Source organism: Hemibagrus wyckioides, linkage group LG29 (assembly GCF_019097595.1).
Source record: "Hemibagrus wyckioides isolate EC202008001 linkage group LG29, SWU_Hwy_1.0, whole genome shotgun sequence".
Taxonomy (NCBI): Eukaryota; Metazoa; Chordata; class Actinopteri; order Siluriformes; family Bagridae; genus Hemibagrus; species Hemibagrus wyckioides.
The window spans coordinates 11170792-11194432 of record NC_080738.1 but is presented as its reverse complement, the minus strand read 5'-3'; the positions used below and the strand labels follow the sequence as shown (position 1 = coordinate 11194432).

General features: G+C 38.4%; 3 protein-coding genes across 6 annotated transcripts in view; all 3 read right to left on the bottom strand.

Moving 5' to 3' along the window:
* arhgap19 (Rho GTPase activating protein 19) lies at positions 1-9066 on the bottom strand. Its single transcript, XM_058383989.1, has 11 exons — positions 8974-9066; positions 7995-8245; positions 5211-5291; positions 4681-4890; positions 3173-3399; positions 2997-3083; positions 2783-2848; positions 2221-2391; positions 2020-2109; positions 1631-1696; positions 1-1205 (listed from the first exon to the last, which is right to left on the bottom strand). The coding sequence occupies exons 1-11, from the start codon at positions 9015-9017 to the stop codon at positions 1143-1145; spliced, it is 1356 nt and encodes a 451-aa protein (XP_058239972.1). The 5' UTR covers positions 9018-9066; the 3' UTR covers positions 1-1142.
* Positions 9067-10091: 1025 nt separating this feature from the next.
* On the bottom strand, positions 10092-14035 carry LOC131349313 (pyrokinin-1 receptor-like). The gene is made up of 3 exons (XM_058384910.1): positions 13954-14035; positions 12373-13294; positions 10092-11112 (listed from the first exon to the last, which is right to left on the bottom strand). Exons 2-3 carry the CDS (start codon positions 13220-13222, stop codon positions 10796-10798), a joined length of 1167 nt encoding a protein of 388 aa, XP_058240893.1. The 5' UTR covers positions 13223-13294; positions 13954-14035; the 3' UTR covers positions 10092-10795.
* A 3011-nt stretch (positions 14036-17046) lies between these two features.
* The window catches only part of abcc2 (ATP-binding cassette, sub-family C (CFTR/MRP), member 2), a 73807-nt gene continuing 67212 nt past the window's right edge, over positions 17047-23641 (bottom strand). For 3 of the 4 annotated variants that reach the window (XM_058384905.1, XM_058384907.1, XM_058384909.1), the window contains 2 exons: positions 19270-19464; positions 17047-17706 (listed from right to left, as the gene is read on the bottom strand). In XM_058384905.1, the coding sequence (XP_058240888.1) occupies positions 17577-17706; positions 19270-19464 (325 nt within the window). In that variant the 3' untranslated portion in view covers positions 17047-17576. The remainder of the gene's footprint in view (positions 17707-19269; positions 19465-23641) is intronic. The other variant, XR_009204062.1, reaches the window with a different exon arrangement.

Here is a 23641-nt window from a genome sequence, read left to right as displayed (position 1 = left end):
CTTTTAATGTCAAAAGCTGAAGGGAATGTACAATACAGCTATGACTTTCAACCCACATATGGTAACGTCGATCCACATGCTTACGCTGAAATATAATGCTAGTTTTAATTGCTGCTAAAGCAGGAGGTAAAATATGAACAAATGTGATGTCACCAACCACAGGAGGAAAAAAAAAAAAAAATGGTGGAATCACATATCCATTGAGACAAAAAAAAAAAAAGCAAAAAATAAGGCACCTTTACATAGAAAAAATATTAAAAGAAATAACTTAAACGATCTCAAAATGAAATAGTGGTTAACTCCTTAAAAAATAAACAGACAGTAGTTGAAGAGATGATTTAACCAAATATAAGACTGATCTAAAATAAAGTCTGGCTCAAGCTTATTCACATTTAAAACGTTAAAATAAAATAAATAAAAATCTCCCAAATTGAAAATGTTACCCTTCCCTCAGAAAAAAAATAAGATCATCCCAAATGAAGAGTCTTTGTTCAAATGAATACTAATTCATGCCAAAAAACGATAAATCAAGGGAGATTTTTTTTAAAAATACACTTTTTTATATCACTGTTCACAAAGCTGAACTTCTATAATGTGATTTGGAGTGATAATGCATTAAGAAATTCAGATACGGAAATTTCATATCCTTTATCTCCCTACCAAACTTTCCAGATCCGCTCAGATAAACATTTCAGTGTAACAGCTCTAAATAACACTAACTGTGTAGCCTGCAAATTAGACCACGTAGTATTCATACTATGTAGTCCGTCAAAATACGACACGACCGATGTCTAGCCAAGCTAGCGCTAGTTTCAAATACATGCATCATACAGCACCCTGAACCTCTCTCATATATTTTGTTCAAGACCCAAAAGAAAAAACATACTTGACCTTTCTAAATACACGTTCCATTCCTGACCTTTCTGACTTTATGCTTGAGACAATTTTGACAATTTTCTTTTTTAAATATCTTTCACAAACAGATAATTCAATTCAGGACATTTACAACTGGTACAAAACCTCACATGTAATGGACTGGGTCTGGAGATTCATCTTGTTTGCATAATGGAGGTCACGTTTGCTTAGCCCAAATAAATACTAATACCCAAACCTGATCCAAAATTCATTTACAAAATTAAAATCTACAGGCTTAAACTAGAGCGCTCAGCCGGAGAGAGAGGAGTTCTTTTGACGGCTGTGGAACCCTGGAAAGAAATATGAAATAAAAAAAATTAAATAAATAAAAATAAGCAAATTAATATTATAATTATTACAAATTAATATAATCAATTAATGGCAAAAGGGAAGGAGAAAAATAATTAAATAAACCGTGACACTGCTCTTTAAAAGTTACACTAACAAAGTATAATATTGCTGATCGATTAAAAACCAAAATTCCAACCAAGAATAAACATTGTTTTGGAATGGTTGTCTATCCTTGGATATTTAAAAATAAAAAATTTTTTTTTTAAAAAATGACTTGCTTTAATATTTTACTTTTAATGTTTCTGGTTTGTTAATATTACTCAATGCATTAAATCATTTTAGTATATTATAATATATCTGTGTATATATTAAATGACTTCTGTAAGCAGATCTGTACGGATCAGTTAACGTTTTCCTTGTTCACCTCTTTGGTTTGGCTTGTCCCAGATCCAGCTCTCTCGACTGTAACCTGATTCCCCAACACTTTTCTCTGTGCACAGAAAATTTATTTTTTTAGGTGGAATAATGATACAGATGTACTCACAGAGTTAAGTACAATAGATTAACATTATTTAATTTGAAACACACACACATACATATATAAAATGTATGTGTATGTGTGTATATATATATATATATATATATATATATATATATATATATATATATTTATATATATATATATATATATATATATATATATATATATATATATATATATATACACACATACATATATATACACATATATATATACACACATATATATATACACACACATACACACACACATACACGTACATACATACATACCTTGATGAGACCTCCAAAGGACCGGGAGCGCCCATGCTTTTGGCTTGAAGATCTAGGGCTTTCACGTATTGGAGTACCTTGCTTGTTAAACTATAAAACACAGCATGATATATCAGAGGCAACGTGCAGAACGCTGTATGTGTTGTGGTTTTTAAAGACAATGCTAAACAAACTTCAGCGATGTGCGAAGCAGCAGATTACCTGTCGGATGAGTTTCTTTTTCTTTGTGGAATCCGGCATGCTGCTGACATGCTGAAAAAGCTCACGCAGAGCCTCCTGTGTGTGTTGCTGGTTTTCGCCGCCATCCTCCTCATTGCTTCTCTTAGAGGGCAGGCCTCGGACACCGGCTACAGCGTACAGAGCCAGGTCATCCTAGAGCAACGTGTTAGAAGTGATTTAGATTCTGGTCCACGGTGTGTGTTAGATGATGTGTGTGTGTGTGTGTGACAACTATGAGGTTCAGTCACAGGCAGGGGGTCAGTGCTTTACTACATTGGAATGAAAGACAGACTTAATTTATATGTAAATTTTTCTCCACTTATATTCAAATATTAATTAAACTTGACCGGCTCAGGAACAAAAGTTATAATTATGTTTGTGTATGAAGATGGAAGAAATAATTACCATATAAAAATCACAATCATGAGGTGTTACAAGTCCAGGTGACAGATCAGAGGGGAGAGAGAGAGAGAGAGAGAGAGAGAGAGAGAGAAAGAAAGAAAGAAAAAGATTTCTCTAAAGTGCACAACTCTATAATTATAACCTTCGATTGAGGAGTTTCGGAGCCGGAGAAGAGCATCCGTGCGTGGTCTTTTATGTATGCTGGTGCCTAGAAAATAGAAAATAAATCATTAACTATGCTCAGAGATAGGACAACAAATGAGATTACTTATAGAAGGACTTCTCAAATGAAATGCCACTTAGTAGCCAGAGCTCTGATAACTGCTCACAAAGAGAAGCTTAATTAATTTTCTTACCCGAAACAACTTCTGCGAGTGCTTGATAAGAAACGCGATGCCGTTGTTCAGCTTATTCAAGTTGTCTTGCAGATCATTTGCAGTCACCTGCGTACAAACAAACTTTCTTTGAAAAAAAAAAAAAAAGGCTGCAACACATAAGAAGAAAATAAGAGGGGGAAAAAACTCAGACCTACATTTTTGGGCCATATGATGTGTGGTGCAAACATGAGTGCTAGGTTGAAGGCGGACATTTTGTTTTTGTCTTGTTGCTTGGCGGTCTGATAGAGCAGGTCCAACAGCAGTTTGAGGAGGCTGCGATTGGCTGGAGGCAACAGCATGAAGAGAAGCTGCAGCGCTTCGATCTGACGCTCTTTGTTCGGCACGGACGTCTTGTTGCCTCTCTCATCGAACAGCGTGATCTCTGTGAAATGTAGAAACGATAAATACTAATATTTAACACCAATATTTAATTCAAGCACCCTGATTGTTTTGTTCATCTAGATCGTTTTCCTTATTTATACTGGGTTTGTTCTGTAATTGAATTTTGCTCTTGGTGCACATTATTTGTGTGAAACGATCTGAGAAGAACAGATGCAGTTCTGTAATGCCGAGTTCACGTCGCATAATCAAAGTCGTCTGATCGCCGTTGTCACGACTATCTGGGGGAGCATTTACATTTTACTCCCCGAACTTTCCTCTGTCCTGTATCTCGCTCTCTCATTGGCTGTAGGTCATCGCCGATGTATTTTTCAGTCAGAAATCATTTCACACGGCAGGATCTTGAATCGCCGACAGGTCCGGATAATTAGCATGCCAAATATTTCATGGGCATCGACGACGCATCAGCGATTCTCTAAGATCCCGTCTTTCATCATTCACACTGCGTGATTGTCAATATCGTCAATATCGATTGCTGGCACTGGTCTGCGATTTCTAAAAACTGATCAGCGAGGGTAAATCAGGGATAACATCGTGCAGTGTGAACTCGGCATCATATAGTCAGTGAAACATTATACTTTAAAATCAACTTAAGACCCATCTCAAACTGACAGAACTAGTGTTTCAGACCTCAGGGGTGTATGGATGTAAACAGAACATTTTAGACAGGGAATCATTGTGTCAATATTCATCAATAACGTCATGTAGGAGTAGCACAATTTTGATGGTATTATCCTTTCGGATTATAACATGCCCTAATAAGTAGTTTACACATCTAACACACCTCTCTAATCACAGTTTTAGTCTTATCCCAGTTTATTGCCCCATTTATCCTTTAAAATGGAGTTCTCAAACTCTTTGCAGCAAGGGATTACTTGGAACTAAAATCATTTCCACAGCCCTCAGTACAGATTTATGAACATTTTCAAATACGAAGCTCATTGTTTAAATAATATTATTTAATAATAGAAAATAATAGTTTGGCCATTTTATTCCTGAATTTCCCACCAACAGAAGACAATTAGGTCCAAGCTATTATTTATAGGCCGAGTTTTTGAGGTTTGGATTAAATCCATTTAATTCGAGTAACCAATCAAACAAGCTACAGGAACTAGACGATAATAATGGTTGGTTGGTATTGAGGTCCATGAACCCCATTTTGTGAACCATTGCTTTAAAGGAATAAATGAGGAAATTCCCAGTGGCCACCGGTATTTGCATCACCCCTCTGTGCCCCGGAACTGTCATGGCCATAAGGGAGTACCGGCTATTTTGAGATGTGCATGGTAATGGCGATGAGTCAGCAGTGGCTCGGGCAGCTCCCCCAGGAAGGCCTTTAGCAGCGTGGCCGCGTCATGTGGATGGTAATCCCCCGTGTCCAGATCGACATCTGCGCCACTGTTGAGTAACTCCCTCAGCGCCTGCTGTCTGATGCTGTTCCCCGGCACACGGAACAGGCCCTCCACATGTAGGTCTGACAGATACAGGAAAGAGCCAACTGCTTTAGAATAAATTATTCACTTGCCCATTCAGGTCCTGTCTAGCTTTTTCTTGGCCATTTAAGGTCCCTCAAGTGACACTATAGTGTTAGCAAAAATAAAGATGCTGTGACAGAGAACAATTAGTTCATTTTAAGTAGAGCACTTCATAAAGTGATAAGTGAAATTAGACAAACATTTTTATTAGCACCCTTTACATCTGGCAACAAATATGTAAAGAAATATCATTTTTAAATACTTTATTGTATTAAAACTTGCTCGAGAGCAGGCTAAAAAAAACAGAATGATCTCTTACTTTTTCCAAGGTGCTCTATAAGCTGGTAAATTTGGGCAATACCCTCCTCGGTTAACGGTGCTCCGAATATCACTCCTTTCTCTGAAATCAAAGACAAAATATACTCTACTCACAAAAAGTTAAGGATATTTGGCTTTTGGGTGAAATTTATGGAAAATGTAAAAAGTTCATGCTACAGTGCTATTATATCATGAAAGTAGGGCATTTAAGTAGAAGCATGCAATTGTTATTTCCTCTTCGCAAACAATTTATTGAAACAAAAGCCAACAACAGTGGTGGGTATACCACAACAAAAAATGTCAATGTCTCAATAATTTGTCATGTGCCCTTGACCATCAATTACAGCTTGACAACGACGTCTCATGCTGTTCACGAGTCGACTTATTGTCTGCTGAGGCGTGGCATTCCACTCTTCTTGAAGGGCGGCCCTCAGGTCATTGAGGTTTTGGGATGCAGGGTTACGAGCCTCTACACGGCAACTCAGCTGATCCTATAGGTTTTCTATGGGATTCATCTCTGGAGAAAGTTCAGGCCACTCCATTTGAGGTACTCCAGCCTCCAGCAGCCATTCCGTAATGATGCGACCTCGATGAGCTGGAGCATTGTCGTCCATGAAGATGAAATTAGGCCTGTGTTGTTCATGCAGGGGCACAATGACTGGATTAATGATGTTATTCAGGTAGTATTGGCTTGTCACTGTACCATTCACAAGATTAGGGCAGTTCTGTATTGAGTGGACACACCTGCCCAGACTGTAACACCACCACCACAGTGACTGATGCATAGCGCTCTCCTTGACATCTCCAACATCGTTGGTGGCCATCATTTCTGCTCAACGTGAATCGACTTTCATCAGAGAACAGCACTGAGGCCCACTGGTCCCTCGTCCAGCGTAAATGCTCCCTGGCCTGATGCCTGTGCCTGGTGGTGTGGTCAGGTACCCTTTCAGGTTGTCTAGCACGCGGACAACGCTGATGTAAGCGGTTTCGAATGGTCTGACGTGACACTTGGGTGCCTCTCACCGCCCTTAAATGTGCCTGGAGTTGAGTGGCATTCATCATCCGGTTCCACAGGGCACTGTTCACAATGAAGTGGTCATCAACGTGGGATGTGGCCAAAGGATGTCCACTTATGTGACTCTTCCAGTCTCTCTGTATCTCTGTCCCAACCTGCTGATGACACTCTGTGACACTCTAAGCTCAGTGGCCACTTCCCTCTGAGAACATCCTGTGTGAAGCCTCACAATGGCGAGGTACTGTTGATCAATTGTTAGGTGTGGTCTTGGTCTCATGATGTCAAAATGTGAACAGCATGATGAAGAGGACTGTTTAAATACCATTTCTAATTGAACCAGAAAATTTATTGGTCGATTGGATCAAACACCAGTTGTGAATTTTGCCGTTAAGCACCTTGTTAGAGAACAGCAAGTTATGCAAAAAGTACTGAAGCACTGAACAGTTGGACATGTGCATTCAAAAGTGTAGAGAAGGTCAAATTAAGTTCACCTGTAAAGGTTATAGTGCATTTTAGGTGCATCCTGAAATTTCACCCGAAAGCCAAATATCCTTAACTTTTTGAGTAGTGTAAATATAAATATATATATATATAAAACATCGCCTCAGGCTGCATCACACTACCTGCTGTGGATTATTTTCACCATGCCCCACTGCGTTTTATTCTCTACTTAAACATTAGTTAGATACGGTCAATTTGATCGATCAAGTGCTGTTCCACAGTGCTGGTATTTAGCTGAAGAGCACGGGGATAATTTCATGGTTTGTATCACTCTGCATGACTATATTCACTTGTAATTTGTTACACTGAAACCATTACTCCACTGCAATACACTCTGTGACGCAGGGTAATACACAACACTTTATCCAGCTGAGGCTACATGGAATGATTTTCGTTGATGGAGTAAATATAAACAAAATATTTTACCCATATTGCGTTTACTTGGTAGAGCGGAGACTGCGAGCCAGGCTTTCTTGTCCAACAATGGTCAAAAAAAATTCACCAAACACACTCTTAAACCTTGTGGAAAGAAGAGTTGAAGCCGTTATAGCTGCAAGGGGCAGACAAACTCCATATTAAATTCATGTGCATGTAAAGACAGACGTCCCAGTTTTGACCTGGCTTGCAGTTTCCGCTCTAATTCATCACGAAGGTGTTCTATTGGGTTGAGGTCAGGACTCTGTGCAGGCCAGTTCCACAACACCAAAGTTGCTCATGTCTTTATGGACCCTGCTTTGTGCACTGGTGTGCAGTCATGTTGGAACAGGAAGGGGTCATCCCCAAACTGTTCCCACAAAGTTGGGAGCATGAAATTGTCCAAAATGTCTTGGTATGAAGCTGAAGCATTAAGAGTTCCTTTCACTGGAGCTAAGGGGCCGAGCCCAACTCCTGAATTCAATGATTTGGAGGGGTGTCCCAAAACTTTTGGCAATATAGTGTATGTAACAGACTACGCTGTTGTAACAAGAATTTCACCTCATGGGATCAATAAGTCTATTTTATCTATATATCTAAACAACAGGGGAGATCCGATACAAGTTGTACTGAATACTGGGCAAATCAGAGCCGTGCTGATATTCAGTATAAACACCGAGTGATGTCGCTTAATTATTTTAGATAATCGTTCTTCACATATCACACTCTGATAAACAAATCAATTAGTATGCAAATTGGTTTATGCCTCCATCTGGTGGCTTCTTGAGACATTTTGAACATGCATTTACTACATTTCACTGTAAAGAGTTGCTTTGTGAGATGTGAGATGTTCACCTTTGCGCTTCAGGAAGTTAGGTAAGCGCAGGAAGCCTGAGGAAGCGGGGAGCTTGAGGTCTGCATCTCCCTGGAGCTGTGCAAATTCTGCTCCGGGTAAATCAATGATCCTGCTTATGTTACTCAGCAAGAGCTCAGTGAAAACCTGGGGCTTCTCATGCCTCAGTTTCTCCACGTAGAAATCAGGGTTGAAAATAACCGGCTGGCTTTGAGGCATGTCCTGGCTTATGACTATGTTACATACTGTTCCCCTGTGTGGCACAAACATACATAAACAAACATATATTATTTAGAATATCTGATGTCGTCTGTCGAATTTATTTCTAACATTATCACTGCAGCATATCATGTAGCTAACTTTAAAAAATAATAATAATAACGTAGATCGTTATTTTGCCAAGTCCAACACTGAAAAATCATTAGCAATCATGCTAATCTAACTAGCTATATACAAATATAATTAAAACACGCTAACGCCGTGCCTTACTAGATAGATATGTGATTAGCACAAATATTACGTAGACTTTTACACGTTTTATTTTTTTTTTATTTTAAAAGAAAATAATATTAATCCCCGGGCTGGAAAAAAACAAAACAAAACAAAACAGCAATTCCAACCAGTCACGAAATAGCTTGCTAGCGTCTACATACCGAGAGAACGCCGTCGACGGGTTTTATCCCAAATAACGATCTACTAACTACAAAAGCGCACTTAACAGTACGTAAAGTGTGCACTTCTGCGCGCTATATAGCGCACTACACATCCCCTCACGACGCTATTTGAAACACAGCCACTGCCAACGGCGCTAACGCGCTAGCTGTCAAGGGGAATTCAACGAAGCCCATGTTGCTAGCAAAACACTTTGAAGCGGCGAAATAAAATTAATTTACATAAACAATAATATAATCTCTCACCAAATTCACTTCTTATAACAGATCAATAAAAAAAAGAAGCAAAGACTAAATACAATCGCCTTACCTTCTGCTCTGTTTGTTTTCTTCATTATCTTTCTCAGCCGCCATGTTCAGTTTGAATTTGCCACTTACAACTTCTTAGACCCGCCCCCTGATTCTGACTGGTTTGAACCACAGGCGAAATTTCAAATCGCAAGAAGACTCCGGTGTAGGTTCATGAATATTAATGAGCGAACAGACGGACGTGTGATTGGCTAAATAGAGATATTTCAAGCTTTTTCATTTCCGTAGTAGATGGTTATCTATTCACTTTTCTGTGGGACTTTTCAATGATAGACCAATGATCATCTACAATGATTACCCAAATTACATATATTTCTTGGAATGCATTACCTTATTAATATGAAAACGTACTGTTTTAAAGCAAGGACAATTTATAGATTCGGTTTACAATGGTAAAGGCAACCAGCCAATCACATGTCGGTTCTGTGCGCTGCCTTATTAATATTTACAACCTTACCTGTGATTCATGACCATTTACAGCGAGTATAGAGACATAAACATTAGTTTTTATCCAAATTACACATATTTCTTTGAATGCATTAATATTAAAACGTACTGCATTAAAGCAAGGACGATTTATAGATTCGGTTTACGATTGTAAAGACAACCAGCCAATCACATGTCGGTTCTGTGCACTACCTCATTAATATTCATGACCTTGCCTGCGATTCATGACCATTTACAGTGAGTATAGAGACATAAATACTAGTTTTATCTCAGTAAAATTCAGTGAACCGTTTTGCCACACTCGTTTAACAAGTGCCAATATACAACTATTGACTTCTTAGTCTAGTTTAATGTAATGTAAAGTGTGTGTTGAACAGTAGTTTGTTCTTTCCTACTACACTGTATGGGATTTAGGCTGTAACCTGTTTCCACCACTAGGGGTAGTCCGTGTTCTGAGTTTAGTTTTCTGTAGCATGGAAGTCTTACACAACTACTGTAACAAATATAACACAAATACTGAATTCATTTAAGACAAATCAGACACAAAAATGCACGTTGAACAGTTAAAAACAACAACAACAACAAAAACATCACAAGGTTTATTGTTAGTCGGACTTCACATGCATCAGATAAAATGAGCAAAATTCCAAATTATTATGCTCTTCTTCTTCATCTTCGTCTTGCAGTGAGGTCTTTAAACAAATCTGAACATTTATAACATAACATTTCATGTCTGTGGTTAAAAGGCAATGCAGGTCCAATGCTGAATTGTTCGAGGTTACAGTCCAGCAATGTAAGGTCCATAGATCCACGATATTATCACAAATCATTCTTAATATCATTATTAAAACATTTTTTTTCTTTACATTTTCACATTTAACTGTAAGACAGGCCGAAGTAATCTTTCAATTCTAACAACAGAAACAACAGCAATCACACGAGAGACACGTATTTCTATTTATATGAGAGAAAAAAATTCATCTTTATCCCTTTAGAGGAATTCTTAATGGTTCTTCATGGTTAAGACAGCAAATCATTTCATTTTCTGTGCTGTTAACAGTACAAGAACCCCTGAGGAATCCTTTTTTTTTTTTTTTTTTGATTCCTTTAATGACCACTGTATTCAGTAATCTGTGTGCCTGAGTATACTGTTTATAGATAAAACAGATTAAAAAAAAAAAAATACAAAACAAAAAAACATGCTGCTACACAGAAGATAAAAGCAATGCATACTCAATAAAACCCAGAAAACATTTTCATTTTCTGTAGCAGCCGGAACAACATGCTAATTCCAGACAGTGTACATGATACAGTTTTTTATCATTAACATTAATACTGACATGGCTGAAATGGGGAGCAATTAAGAGTCATCAAGCTCAAGCTGACGTGCTAACTGCGCCTGTGGAATTCTGGCTGACCGCTGACGTTGGGTTTCTTTGTCTGTGCAAACGCAGACATCTGGGTCTGAGAGGCTCCACGGTTTCCCAACATGCTTTGCGGAACATTTTAGAGGAGATGCAGAAGAGGATAGGGTCCAGCGCACTGTTTACATACCACAGAGGCAGCGACAGGTAGGATTTGAGCACCGTGTACACCGTTAGCACAGTCCCTGACCACGAGTCCACATAAACTTGCATGAGAGAGGATGCAATGTCTGGAAAGTTGCACACAAAGAAAGTCACCACCACAGCCCCTGCAAAAAAATGAAACAAGAGAAAGAGCAGTTGACAAGATATACCACATAAAAGGGGAAAGAAACCAATTACAGTACAGCATTTGCAGGTCTCCTTCTGTAGTATCTGGCACTTGAGTTCCACAGCCTGTGAGTGCTCCAGCTCAGCTTGCCTCAAAGACTCTAATCTACATGATTTCAATGTTCATTGATACCCAGTGCTCTATAGTAAAGCAGGGAAGGTTCCTCTTTTGGTGTCTCACACATGGTGACACCACAGACGCTGTGTCAGGTTACACTGCCCTTTAAACCAGGATGTAGGCTTGGGTATGCCAAAGGCAAATGGCATTGAAGTACCCAATGCCAGTAGCCATATCCAGCCTTCAAGACAAGGTACCTGTGACCTCCTAAGCCTGGTAGGGGACACACAATGTGACAGAAGGCCACATAGAGCTCTTTAGTGAAAGTGAGGATCACCTAGTTGGTTGTAAGCTTTACTTAAGGGTTCTCCAAGTGTCCTTGGGTAGTTTTCCCAACTGTTGTGGGAATATTCAGGGTGCAGCAGGATATCAAATAGTACCAGTATAATCAGATAGAGCTGTATTGCTTTCATTAGCCTTCATGCAGGTATCCCTGAGTTCCACTGAACATAACCCTTAACCTTTACCATAACACTTACCTGTTCATTTGTATAAAATGCAATAATAATATAAGTCACTCTGGATGAGGGCGCCTTCCAAAGGCCATAAATGGAAACATAAATATACAAACATGCTGTTGTCCCAAGGTTCCTAGTATCTCTTTGGGTATGGACTCTGACCTCAAGATGCAACATCTGCTACAGACCCCAAAACCTCTGCAAGTCCCAACAGCTGCTAACCTTTGGCTTGCACTACTTGGCAGATATACTTTAAAGATTTGTGGATATAAAGGAAACAAAAGGTAACTGAATGGAATGTTTTTACATGACATGCTTTTTTGGCCATATGGCCTTACTTGCTCGACCTTCTGACAAACCAGTGGCCCAGACTTCACTACTCTACAGTCTGGACCCCCATCCAAGTGTCAACTCAATGCCAGTCTGTTCAGCTACTAATGCAACCATGGCCTCTCTTTTACTCTAAATTTTGCCATTAAAGTCCTGTTTTCTAGTTCCTGCTTAAACCATGCGTTGAAGAAAGAGCATCAAGAGCCTAGACTTGCACATTAAAGGTACCAGGGTCAGAAAATCTGAACACAAAAAGATGTTATGATAAAGGTATCTGGATAATAAAATCTTACCCATAAGCCGCAGGGCCCGTTTCTCCTGAATCAGCAGCTTCCCATTCTGGAGGCACTGTGGACTTCCTCCTTCAGTTACAGCCCTAGTGATGCCCATGGCCATGCGTTGGCGGCTGTTGTAGTGGAAATGGGCAATGATGAGTATGTAGAGGCCGAAGATGCACACAAGGGGGACCAAGAAGCAGAGGATGCCTCTCAGAAGCAGTGCTCCCTTGTAAAGGGGAGAAGGTTCCTTCTCGGTCATCTCACACATGGTGGACATCACAAAGGCTGTGTCAGGTGATGTTGCCCCATAATCCAGGATGCAGGCTCGGGCATGCCTGTAGACAAGGGCAAATGGTACTGAAGTGCCCAGAGCCAGTAGCCAAATCCAGCCTAGAAGACAGGGCAGTCGTGACTTCCTGAGGCCAGCGAGGGACCACATAGTGTGGCAGATGGCCACATAGCGCTCAATAGTAAATGCAAGGATCACCCAGCTGGTTGTGGCACAGTACATCTGGCGCACCATGAAGTAAGCTTTGCACAAGGGTTCTCCAAGTCTCCATGGGTAGCTTTCCCAATAGTAACGGTATACAGTGATGGGAATTGTCAGTAGCTGGAGGATGTCAGATAGAACTAGGCTAAGCAAGTAGAGCTGTATGGCACTGACCTTCATGCGGGCATCTCTGAGGAGAGTAAGCATGCTAACCCCATTGGATAGGACCCCAAAGACAAATAGAATGCCATAGAAGGCTGTCATGGGGATGGCGACATGGTAGGGTTCCTGTTTGGTGACACTGATGTAAAGGTCAGGTGCTGAGCTTGGACTTGTATTGCAGGAGAACTGGAAATGCATCAGAGATTCATTCATAGTGGGAGAATGTGGAGACTAACAACCAGAATGACAATGTCTTGTTGCTAAACAAGTTGATCAGATAACTTTCTAAAGAAAATGAAAGAAAGAATTAATATAAAAAGGAAGAAATTCCAAATTACACTACACAAATTGTGACATATAATAACAGAATTCACCATTTACTGGTGTTCAGCTTAATCAGCAATCATGAATATTTAAGAACAGAATTTGCCAAAAGAAAAGCATGCATAGGAACTATAATACCAAACAACAATCTCTAATCTTATTCAGGTATTTAAGACTTTGTATGACAGTCAGCATCTCCATTCAATACAGTCAGCATACTTAAGCTTTCAGTATGAAAAAACACATTCAGATAATCAAAAAAATATTAATAATAATAATAATTTAATTATTATTAAATTAAACATTAAAAAGCTATGTAAAATATTGAGATATAATTTCAGAAAAATGCATAATTCATAATTTATATTATTTAAAAGAATATATATATACACACCAACACTTTTAAATAAATTTTTTAATAAAACAAATGATAAATCAAAATAAATGGATGCTGATGATGAGGCATGGCCAAGTTAATTGGCATTTTTTAAAACAAACAGGTGGTTTTAAAAAAAATTGCCTAAAGTATTCTGACACCATCCACTTTCTAGAATTTCCCTAAAAATTTTAATGCAATACACAATTCTTATAATAATTGCTGAAAATAATTACAGACTTACTGTGAAGTGTGGCGCACGAGAGACAGAGATGTGCATCCAAGTCTGATTCAACCATCAAATGAAACATTCACTTGGAGCAACCCTCCCTCCCCCCCCCCCCTCTCTCTCTCTCTCTCTCTCTCTCTCTCTCTCTCTCTCTGGGCTGAAAGGGCATCTTATTTTATTATATGACAGCAGATACCTATGGGTTTAATTCACATTAATGTTTTTTTACTCATGCTTAATAGTATGAAATTGGAACAAATTGAACGTGTAAAGCATAATAAATAAATAAATAAATAAATAAATAGGATTGATTTAAAAATAAATTAATAAATAGGATTGATTTAAAAATAAAGAAATAAGATGAAATCAATATAAATAAATATAAATTTTGGGTTCTGGGTGTTTTGAGTGTGAAAACTGACACACTCCAAATAAATAAAATATGGATTAACAAATAGCAGTTAGTGTTAGCAGATAAAACAGTGGAGCTGCAGCAAATAAATGAATAATTAAATAATAAATAAATAAATTGACGAGCGCTGCTCCTGCTGAGAGATGCTGAGTATTGTGTGATGAATCGTTCAAGCATATTGGGATGTGATTTCAAGGCATCCAAACCAATATCTTAGGAGAATGTAGTGTGGAAAGCACATGCAGTTCTGTTTTTGTCCTCTCTGTCTGTCTCTCTCTCTCTCTCTCTCTCTCTCTCTCTCGCTCTCCTTTTTCAAGCAAACAACACATCAATCCCATTGCGTGTTTTTCTCAGTTGAGCCCAAAAGCCAATGCCATGTCAAAGGATGTTCTAAACCTGTAATGCTCTTCTGTCTCCATGGAGATATTTACTTTAACTACAACCTGAGGTACTTCAGGTTTTCATGAAGAATAGCTGTAGAACAAGGCTAAGAAATGGATTTCTGTAAAAGTTGTGTAACTGGCAAAATTACTATTTATTCATTCATCCATCTTCAGCATCAAAAGCATCAAAACATGCTTTATCCTGGTCATGGTTAAATTTTATAATTTTTGTGTGTGGGTGTGTGCTTGTTTATTTCTCTCTTTATTGAAAGCACAAATACAAACAACAAAGGAGCAGCCTCAGAAGAAGAAGAAGAAGATCAAGAAGAAGATTTTGGAACAAGAACCCATATGTAAATCCTGTTGAAGAGGGCAAAGGAGATCCCCTTGATAGAAAACATTTCTGCAGTGAAAGAAATAAAGATGTGCTAATTTGGTAGCCTTGTACAGAAAAAGACTAAGTGTTGTATTTACAAGTAAAGAAAGCTTTCCCGGCGGGGTGTCTTTTTCTTTTTCCCTAAAACGCACAATCCGTTCTGATTAAATGAAGAGAACGAGAGATGTATTTTCATTACCTAGGCATGGAGACACCCTTTATCTTCTTGAGGGAACTGGAAATATCACTTCCTGTGTGTTTTTAAAATTTCATTTAGTCATTAAAATCCAGGGAACACATTGAGGACATGCTTTCGATTTCATGCTTCTCGACCAGATACAACATACGTAACCAATTTCCTCTAGATTAAAAAAAAATCAGAGAAAATGTTCCAGCGTAACACGAGTCTAATTATTAGTTCGAGAAAATGAACTTCAAGCTGTGTTCCTGAGGAGTTTTATTCCCAGAAAGAAACCATGACCGTATTGTAGGCCTTCACCTTGCAAAGTATCTAAGAAACAATATATCAGGGCACTTTATGGAGATTTTTTAAAACAAGGAACTGCATTTATATAGAGAGAAAAGAAATCCTTATTTAACGTGATGAGCTAATTCTGTAATCAATGGAATAAACCCTGAGTGCTGAATTCCAAACCGAAGCAAGGACATAGAACGCAGCATGTCTATGAAAATGGTTATACATGAGTGCAGTTTAGGATTATATGTGTTTTCTTAAAAGGCTCTTTTAGACACGGAGGATTGATAAATGGAGCATCAAAGCAAGGCTATGATGAAAGACCATTGCTGCATCTTGTACAGAAAAACCTTAATAACCAGATCTAGTCACTGGAGAATAATTATTCCAGATTTATTGCGGCAGAAATGAGTTCTCAGGGCATTCTTTGAAGTTAGACCACCAAGTTGATGAAACGAATAGACTGAAAACTTTTGTTAGGCGTAAATGGAAGAAGCAATTGTTCCAAACGATGTCCTTCTGCATTGCTGAGTTTCTATCATAATTTAACTCACCTGGCTGTGATATTTAGACATAAATACGATAAATAAAGTATTTGAGACGCTGCGGTTCAGAACACTTTGAAGCAGATGGAATAGGACAGTAAACTTCCACATCTAGTCATAAGATAAATAAAGACGATATTATAAAAAACTAAAAATATTTTCTTTATAGCCATTCTGTATCTCTGTTGCATTTAAACAGGCTTAGATTGCTGACACCATGTTCGAGTGCTACCGACATTTTTCTCCCAGGGGTTTCCTCTGGGTACTCCAGTTTCCTCACCAAGTACAAAGACATGCATTGTAGGCTGATTGACATCTCTAAATCGTCCATAGTGTGTGAATATGCGTGTCCTGGAATGAGTTAGCACCTCGCCCTAGATGTCCACCACTTTACCTTCTGCCCCAAATCCATTGGGATACTCTCCAGGTTCCTCATGACCCTGTGAAGGACCAGTGCTTCAGAAACTGGTAGATTTATATTGCACTGGAGATATCAGGATGTCTTCATATCAAAGCAAACAGGACTGTTTTTAACACAGCTGAGGAAAACTGAGGACATAGTCGTGTAGAACTCACTTAGAGCGAATGCTGTAGATACACTGAGCAGCTCTGTATGTTTATGTTAATGGCAATGCGGAAAGCCTCACATCTGTCAGCTCCCTCGTGCACGCATAAAAGCGAAAACTTTTTGTTGCATCTTTTTGGAAACCTTCTCTGTTTCGGAATAAAGTATTTGTATCTTTGTAGCTTTAATAAAATGCTGTGAAATGAACAGCGATCACGTTCAAGGATAAAAAAAAGGACATTTTGGTTCATTTGAGTAAATCTAATTTAATGTATTGAATTCATTCCTCATCAAGAATCCATAAATAATGCAGATATTGAAAAAACAAACAAACAAACAATTAAGACGAATGTGTTTTTTGCAGTTTATACATGCAAGTGCACACACCTTGTACAATTTCACATACTCTAAACATGCAACACTGCACACAAACAAGTAACATTACTTGCATACATACAGCCTAACACACACACACACACACTCACACACACACACACACACACACGCACAGATCTTCCACAAAGAGGCAAACATAGAAAGTAAACCCGGACCCTCCACTGTACATTCTCCATGTTTGTTTGCACACACTGTTTCCTGTAAGGCTGCTCTGTGACGATGCCTATTGCTAAAAAAATGTGACACAATTAAAATCAGACTGTATTAAATATTATTAATACATAATATTAATATTACAGTACAGAAACCGAAAAGATGTTGTTAAAGCTTTTTGCGGCCTTTTAGTGGAAGTTCATATTTTGAAAGAGACTAATAGCTACACTTCTTCCTTACTTATAGTCACAAAGCGTCAGTGAACACGATAAAAGCTGCAGCTTCTCATTTCAGAGTCCAGTTTACTGCCCAATTCAGGCACTGCTATCAAGTTCACAGCACTGAGTACTGCATCGATGAGATCCCGGCTTCTTTAGCCAGACCATAAAAGTGGCCCTTCTTCTCAAATAGTACACTCGGGGAATCAAACTCCACTATTTTCCCAGCATCCAGAACCATCACCCTGTTGAAAAACAAGAAAAGAAGCGTATATTGACAAGCTAGCAGCCAAGATTAGAATGCTGATTACAGCCTGTTTTGTTTCTTGAGATAATCAGTGTGATGATACCACAGGGATAAATGCCTTTACAAATGTTTTCAAGTTCAGCTGAATCTTTTTGTCGCCTCTTCTTTAAGGTACGGATTTCACAGGAGCTACATTTAGTGTGATTTACATATCAATACAGTTATTCTTTATAAAAAAACACTTACAATGCTCACTATTTGTATGCATGCTTAATACTAAACGCACACGCATATGCAAATTAGCGGCTTTTTGGCACATGCTGATTGTTAAATACTGGCCTGAATATCGCTTCCGAGTGAATCACGTCATCCATCTCAGCATGGAGGTTTATCAATTGTTTTAAAGAATGTCAAAAACATGACTTTTATAGAAAATCGCATTTATATCACAGGGACTGGAAGGTGGCACAGAAGGTTTAGAGCACCTGGCTAGACCCTGAGCTTGGGTCACTGTAGATTTTCACAAATTTGACCCATGTCTACATGGGTTTCCTCTAGGATTTCTGGTTTCCTCCCCCAAAATTGGGGCAGTTGTGGTTCAAATGGTTAAGGCTCTGGGGTCCAAGCTCCAATGTTGGGCAACTGAGCAAGGCCCTTAACCCTCCCTGCTCCAGTGGTACTGCATCATAGCTGCCCCTGTGCTCTGACCCCAACTTCCCCAGCTGGGATATGCGAAGGAAAGAATTCCACTGTGCTGTGTGTGGCGATAATAAAGGCTTCATGGCCTCGGTTTTTCTTCTTCAAAAACATGCCTGTGTTTTATGTAGCAGATTTCAAATAAATACTCCATCGAACTGAGTTCTTTAAAAAAGGTTTACTGAATTGAGATAAAAAAATATTTAAGCAGTGAGTAAGTAAGAACTTAACCCTTCTCAAATTTACAAACATGTTTTGCCCTAAAACCTAACCCCAACCCACCCCATTCTTCTAAACACCCGGGAATTTCTACTGCGCAACAATACAGTAATATTTACAAATCACCATAAAATCTCATTGACTGACCTCAAATTGGACAGAAAGATTTTTGTTATTGTTGTTTTTAATGGATTTATGGTTACTTTCTACTTTCTAGTAGATTTTTGTTATTTATAACTTTTGGAAAGTAGTACAATTTCTGTTATCAATGATGGCTTTTCCTCGAGGTCTCTGAGAAATTAGAGAATAATTTCGTGTGAACTCTCTGTGGTTCTTGCAATACCACAGGTATGTTTATGTTAAGTTAGGGCCCTAAAGCAGAGGGATGCTCTTGAAGATTATAAAATTGATTGTTAAAGCGACCTCAATATTATCCAAAAGCAGATAAATGTATTTTTTATGTGTTTTATATAGCTAAAACAGCTGTATAAGGAACACAAAATGTGTACAGGATATAATCATGATCATTTTATGTGTACCTGGTTGTCCCCACTAAATTTAGGAAAAGTCTTTATATTTCTATTTAGAGACATTGAATGGGGTCAAATTGACCCCAAGGATTAATCAGATTAAAATGAGATTTTACCGTGTGCTGTTGAGGATGGTGTGGATGCGATGGGCGATGGTGAGCACAGTGCACTGGGAGAACTCTCGCGTGATGGTGCTCTGGATCAGTTCGTCTGTCTCTAAATCGACGGCGGCCGTGGCCTCATCCAGGATCAGGATCTTTGACTTCCGTAGCAAAGCCCTAGCCAGACACAGCAGCTGCCTCTGTCCCACACTGGGGGGAAAAAAAAAATCAGAAATTATAATAAAAATCTAGTAACTGTTCAGAATCATACACGAGACATTTGGGTGATATATCCATGTCAAATTTTTTTTATTGATATTTAATATTTGTATGAAAACACTAATAAATAGTACAGAATAGTGTGCATGAGAAAAACCTACAGGAATAAGTTTAGATATACACATGACAGACAAAGGAAGTCAGTGACTCAGAGCTTTAAAGTGTTTTATTGGTTTCATTTTGAGAAAAGGTTTCTGTGAAGAAGCCTTACTATTTCTTCCAAGTAAAACCTCTTTAGGCAGGTACGAATTCATAGCTGTTCTTAGAAACAAGGAGGGTGCTTTCACACTAAGATCGTCTTGTTCTTGAAAGAAAGAGTCCTGAGACTGGATATTATATATATCTATGGATATTAGATATATATTATAAGTTAAAAGGTCAAAAAAATCTATTTGATGGCGTTATTATTTAGTGTATGTATAGTAAAAATAAGTTTCTTATAATTTGTGCACAACACATCGGTTTGCTTTAGTATTTGGAAATATGTCAGAATAAAAAGATTCTCTGCACCAGGGGTTCCCAAACTACAGCCCATGGGCCAAATGCAGCCCACCCCCACATTTGGACCGGCTCTCTGAACAATGCCAGAGACATATTTAGAAAAATTTAGATATAAATATAAATGACTTATATCATATCTGTATTTGGCTTTCAAACCAAAATTACCCTTAGTTATTAACGTAGTTCAAAAAATTCAAAGACACAACAAAAAGGCCAAAAGGTTGGGAAAGAGAAAAGTTCATTCAGAATGCAGGGTATTTAACCAAAAGTGGACAAGTGATTATTGAGAATTGGCTGTTTGTCTCATCTGTCAAGAAACAATGTCTGTGTTCGAAGAATCCAATCTATGCTCTAGACAAGTATGCTAGCTCTCCAGGCCAAATGTGAGCAGAAAAAGTGTCGAAGCTAGCAGCTCAGCAGAATATGTATGTAGAATTTGTATGCCAAACCTTGCTGAACCAGTCATCCGTTCAAGCTAGCTAGCTAAGTTCAGGTAGCTACACTGATTGCAACCAGTGGTAGGCCATTCAGTGACAGTGAGTTGGAGTTGGCTGAGTTACAGAACTGTGCTATATAGTTTGTAAATTTCCCATTGGGATGAGAAATCTATCCATCCATCCATCCATCTATCCATCTATCTATCTATCTATCTATCTATCTATCTATCTATCTATCTATCTATCTATCTATCTATCTATCCTGAAAGAAGCATTTAAGCCCAAAGATCTCCTTGAAATCTATGCTGCCCTCCCTAATGAGACATATTTCATGCAATGAAGATGTCCACACATTTTGGCCGCACGCATATCTCTGAGCAAACATTAAAAGAAAAGAAAAATGATGTGGCCCTCACAGAAAAAAATCTGGGGACCCCAGCTCTACACTCCATTTACAGCTTTTTTACAATATGACTCAACATAGTTAATGAATATGTTTAAAACATACCTTTTAATGACACTAACTGACTATGAATTCCAAGCATAGTATTGCTGACTCCAATTAAAAATAACGATCCACTTCCACGTCTAACATTTGTTTTTAACAACTCATTCATGTGCATTGCTGTTGAGCGGGAGATCAGAGGAATGATACAAATGGATATGGGCAATGTGCTGAAAACCATTCTGACACTCACAGAGTGTCTGATACTTATTATATACTTGCCTTGCCCAGAGCCTTGAAGGTTGCTATCCTCATTAGCTATCCACACATCCGAGTGTGCACACATACAGACAGGTGATGAATTAAAGATAAAAAAAAAAGTAGTCTGCAGTGTAATGGATTGTCTTTAGGGAGAAGGGTCTGTACAAATCAATACAAAGTTTTTTTTCCTCTGATCCGATTTAGCCTATGATGAAACTTTGTGTCCTGATGGGAGTGGATGACTCCAGGATGAGTCCAGACCACATCCACAGGACGCATGGGCTCATTGATTGAAAGGAGATTAATCACATGCTATGGCCACCGGTCACTGGTGTGCTACCGGTCTCCAGATCTCAACCCAATTGAACACCTATGAACACTGATGTGATAGACAGCAAGTTCTACCATCATCAAAATATCCTCCCTCATCCCTCAGCCAAAAATCCATTAGCTAGCCCACAGGACAAGTAGATTCTGCACTGTGCTTTCTCATCTGGATGCCTTTTCATTCCTGGTACAACATTATTTTTTCTCATATATAATGCATGAACAAGAAGACAATTTTTGTCTTGTAATTTACCTGGTAATATTCATTCCACAATTCTGATATCTCTTTTATTCACATTTCCTTTTTTTTTTATTTCTTAACATCATACAGCATGACATCAATAACAGATGACTTTAATCAGCAACTCACCTCCAAACCAAAATTTCTTTAATAGATATAACGACACTATATTGCATCAGAATTTCCTTCCTGTATTGTAATTTATATCGGGACCTCGCGTTGATGAAATCCAAATCATTCTTCATTAGAAGTATTACATCTTAAAAGCCCTGCTACTCTTTTATCATTACAAGAGGTATGTTCTTTTTAGAGGCAAGGGTTAACAAATCCCTAAATTAGTTACTTGCACAGTCGTAAGGGAAACCTAATGGACCAAGCTGAAAAGTCGTAGCTGGTAAAATGTAAAAGTTACAGTCAGCTCTCTTGGTGAGTACTCAGGGTACTGAGCAGGGAATTAACCACTCCTAAGGACCGTCTCAATCTCAATCTTCATCTTCATCTCAATCTTAATCACCATCTCCATCTCCATCTCAATCTCACTCTCCAGCTCCATCTCAATCTCCATCTCCATCTCCATCTCCATCTCAATCTTTATCACCATCTCAATCTTAATCTCCATCCCAATCTCAATCTCAATCTTAATCTCCATCCCAATCTCAATCTTAATCTTAATCTCCATCTCAATCTCCATCTCAGTCTGCAGTGCACTAGAACATTTGCACACGCACAAAAAAAAATCTACAATACACCACAAATAACACGGCGCATCAGTGCTCACTATGTTCCCTTACAGGAAATGACATCATATCTTCTAAAGCCTGTCAGCTCGAAAAATAAAAAAAATATGGCGGACATCCTCCAAAATAAATTAGCTTGTTATCGTTCTTGTAGCCCTGAAATTATTGTTTAACTGACTTAAACCATAATTATAACCAGATTAATAAATTATGAATTAATTGAGACTGTATAAATACTTGGCAGACAACTGTATAGATTTTGACTTGCACTCAATAAAGATTTTATATATAAAAATAAAATCTGATTTTTGATACCCTAAACCCTAATAAAAGTTTTGATTTTTTTAATCGATTTTCCACAACACATGCTAATTAATCAGTCCAGGACTTCCTGCAGATCGAGCCTCACGTATGCGGTGAGATTTGAAAGTTACAGTACTAATATGTAGAGATTTGCTCTGTGGAGGTTTGCACAGTGGAGCCCAGTCTCAGTGCTGTTGTGGCTTCTTCAGCCACTGGTCACATGCACAGAATGTAATTGCTTCATAGTCCTTTTATAGCTTTCATGTTAGAATTCAGTCATCTGGCCTCACCCTGACGAAATGATTCACATTCCTGGCCCATGTTATCTTTTGTGTGAGAAAGTGTGCAGCCTAAACAAGTCCTTATAGGATTTTTCAAATTCTAGGTACAAAATTTTTTCATCGTGCCTGCAATGTCATGCCCTAACTTGTTCTGGACAGTAAACAGTTATAACCTAAGACAGTTGAAGATTGGAAAAAGACCAGGCAATTTTTTTCCCAATCTTCAACTGTCCAGTTTTAGTGAGTCTGTGTCCACTGTGGCCTCATATTACTGCTCTTGGCTGACAAGAGTGAACCCAATGCGCTCTTCTGCTGTTGTAGCTTTTCCAGCTCAAGTCCTATTTTGCTCACCACAGTGATTATTTGACCATATTATATGGTCATTTTCATCCGATCGCATCAACAAGACATTACCACCAACAGAACTGTGAATCACATGATGGTGTTTTGTTTTTCATACCAATCTATGTAAATGCTAGAGCGTGTTTAGGGTGGAAATCACAGACCATCAGCAGGTGTAGAAATATTCAAACCAGCCAATTGTGTTACTGTGAAAATGACTGCAATCAAATTTT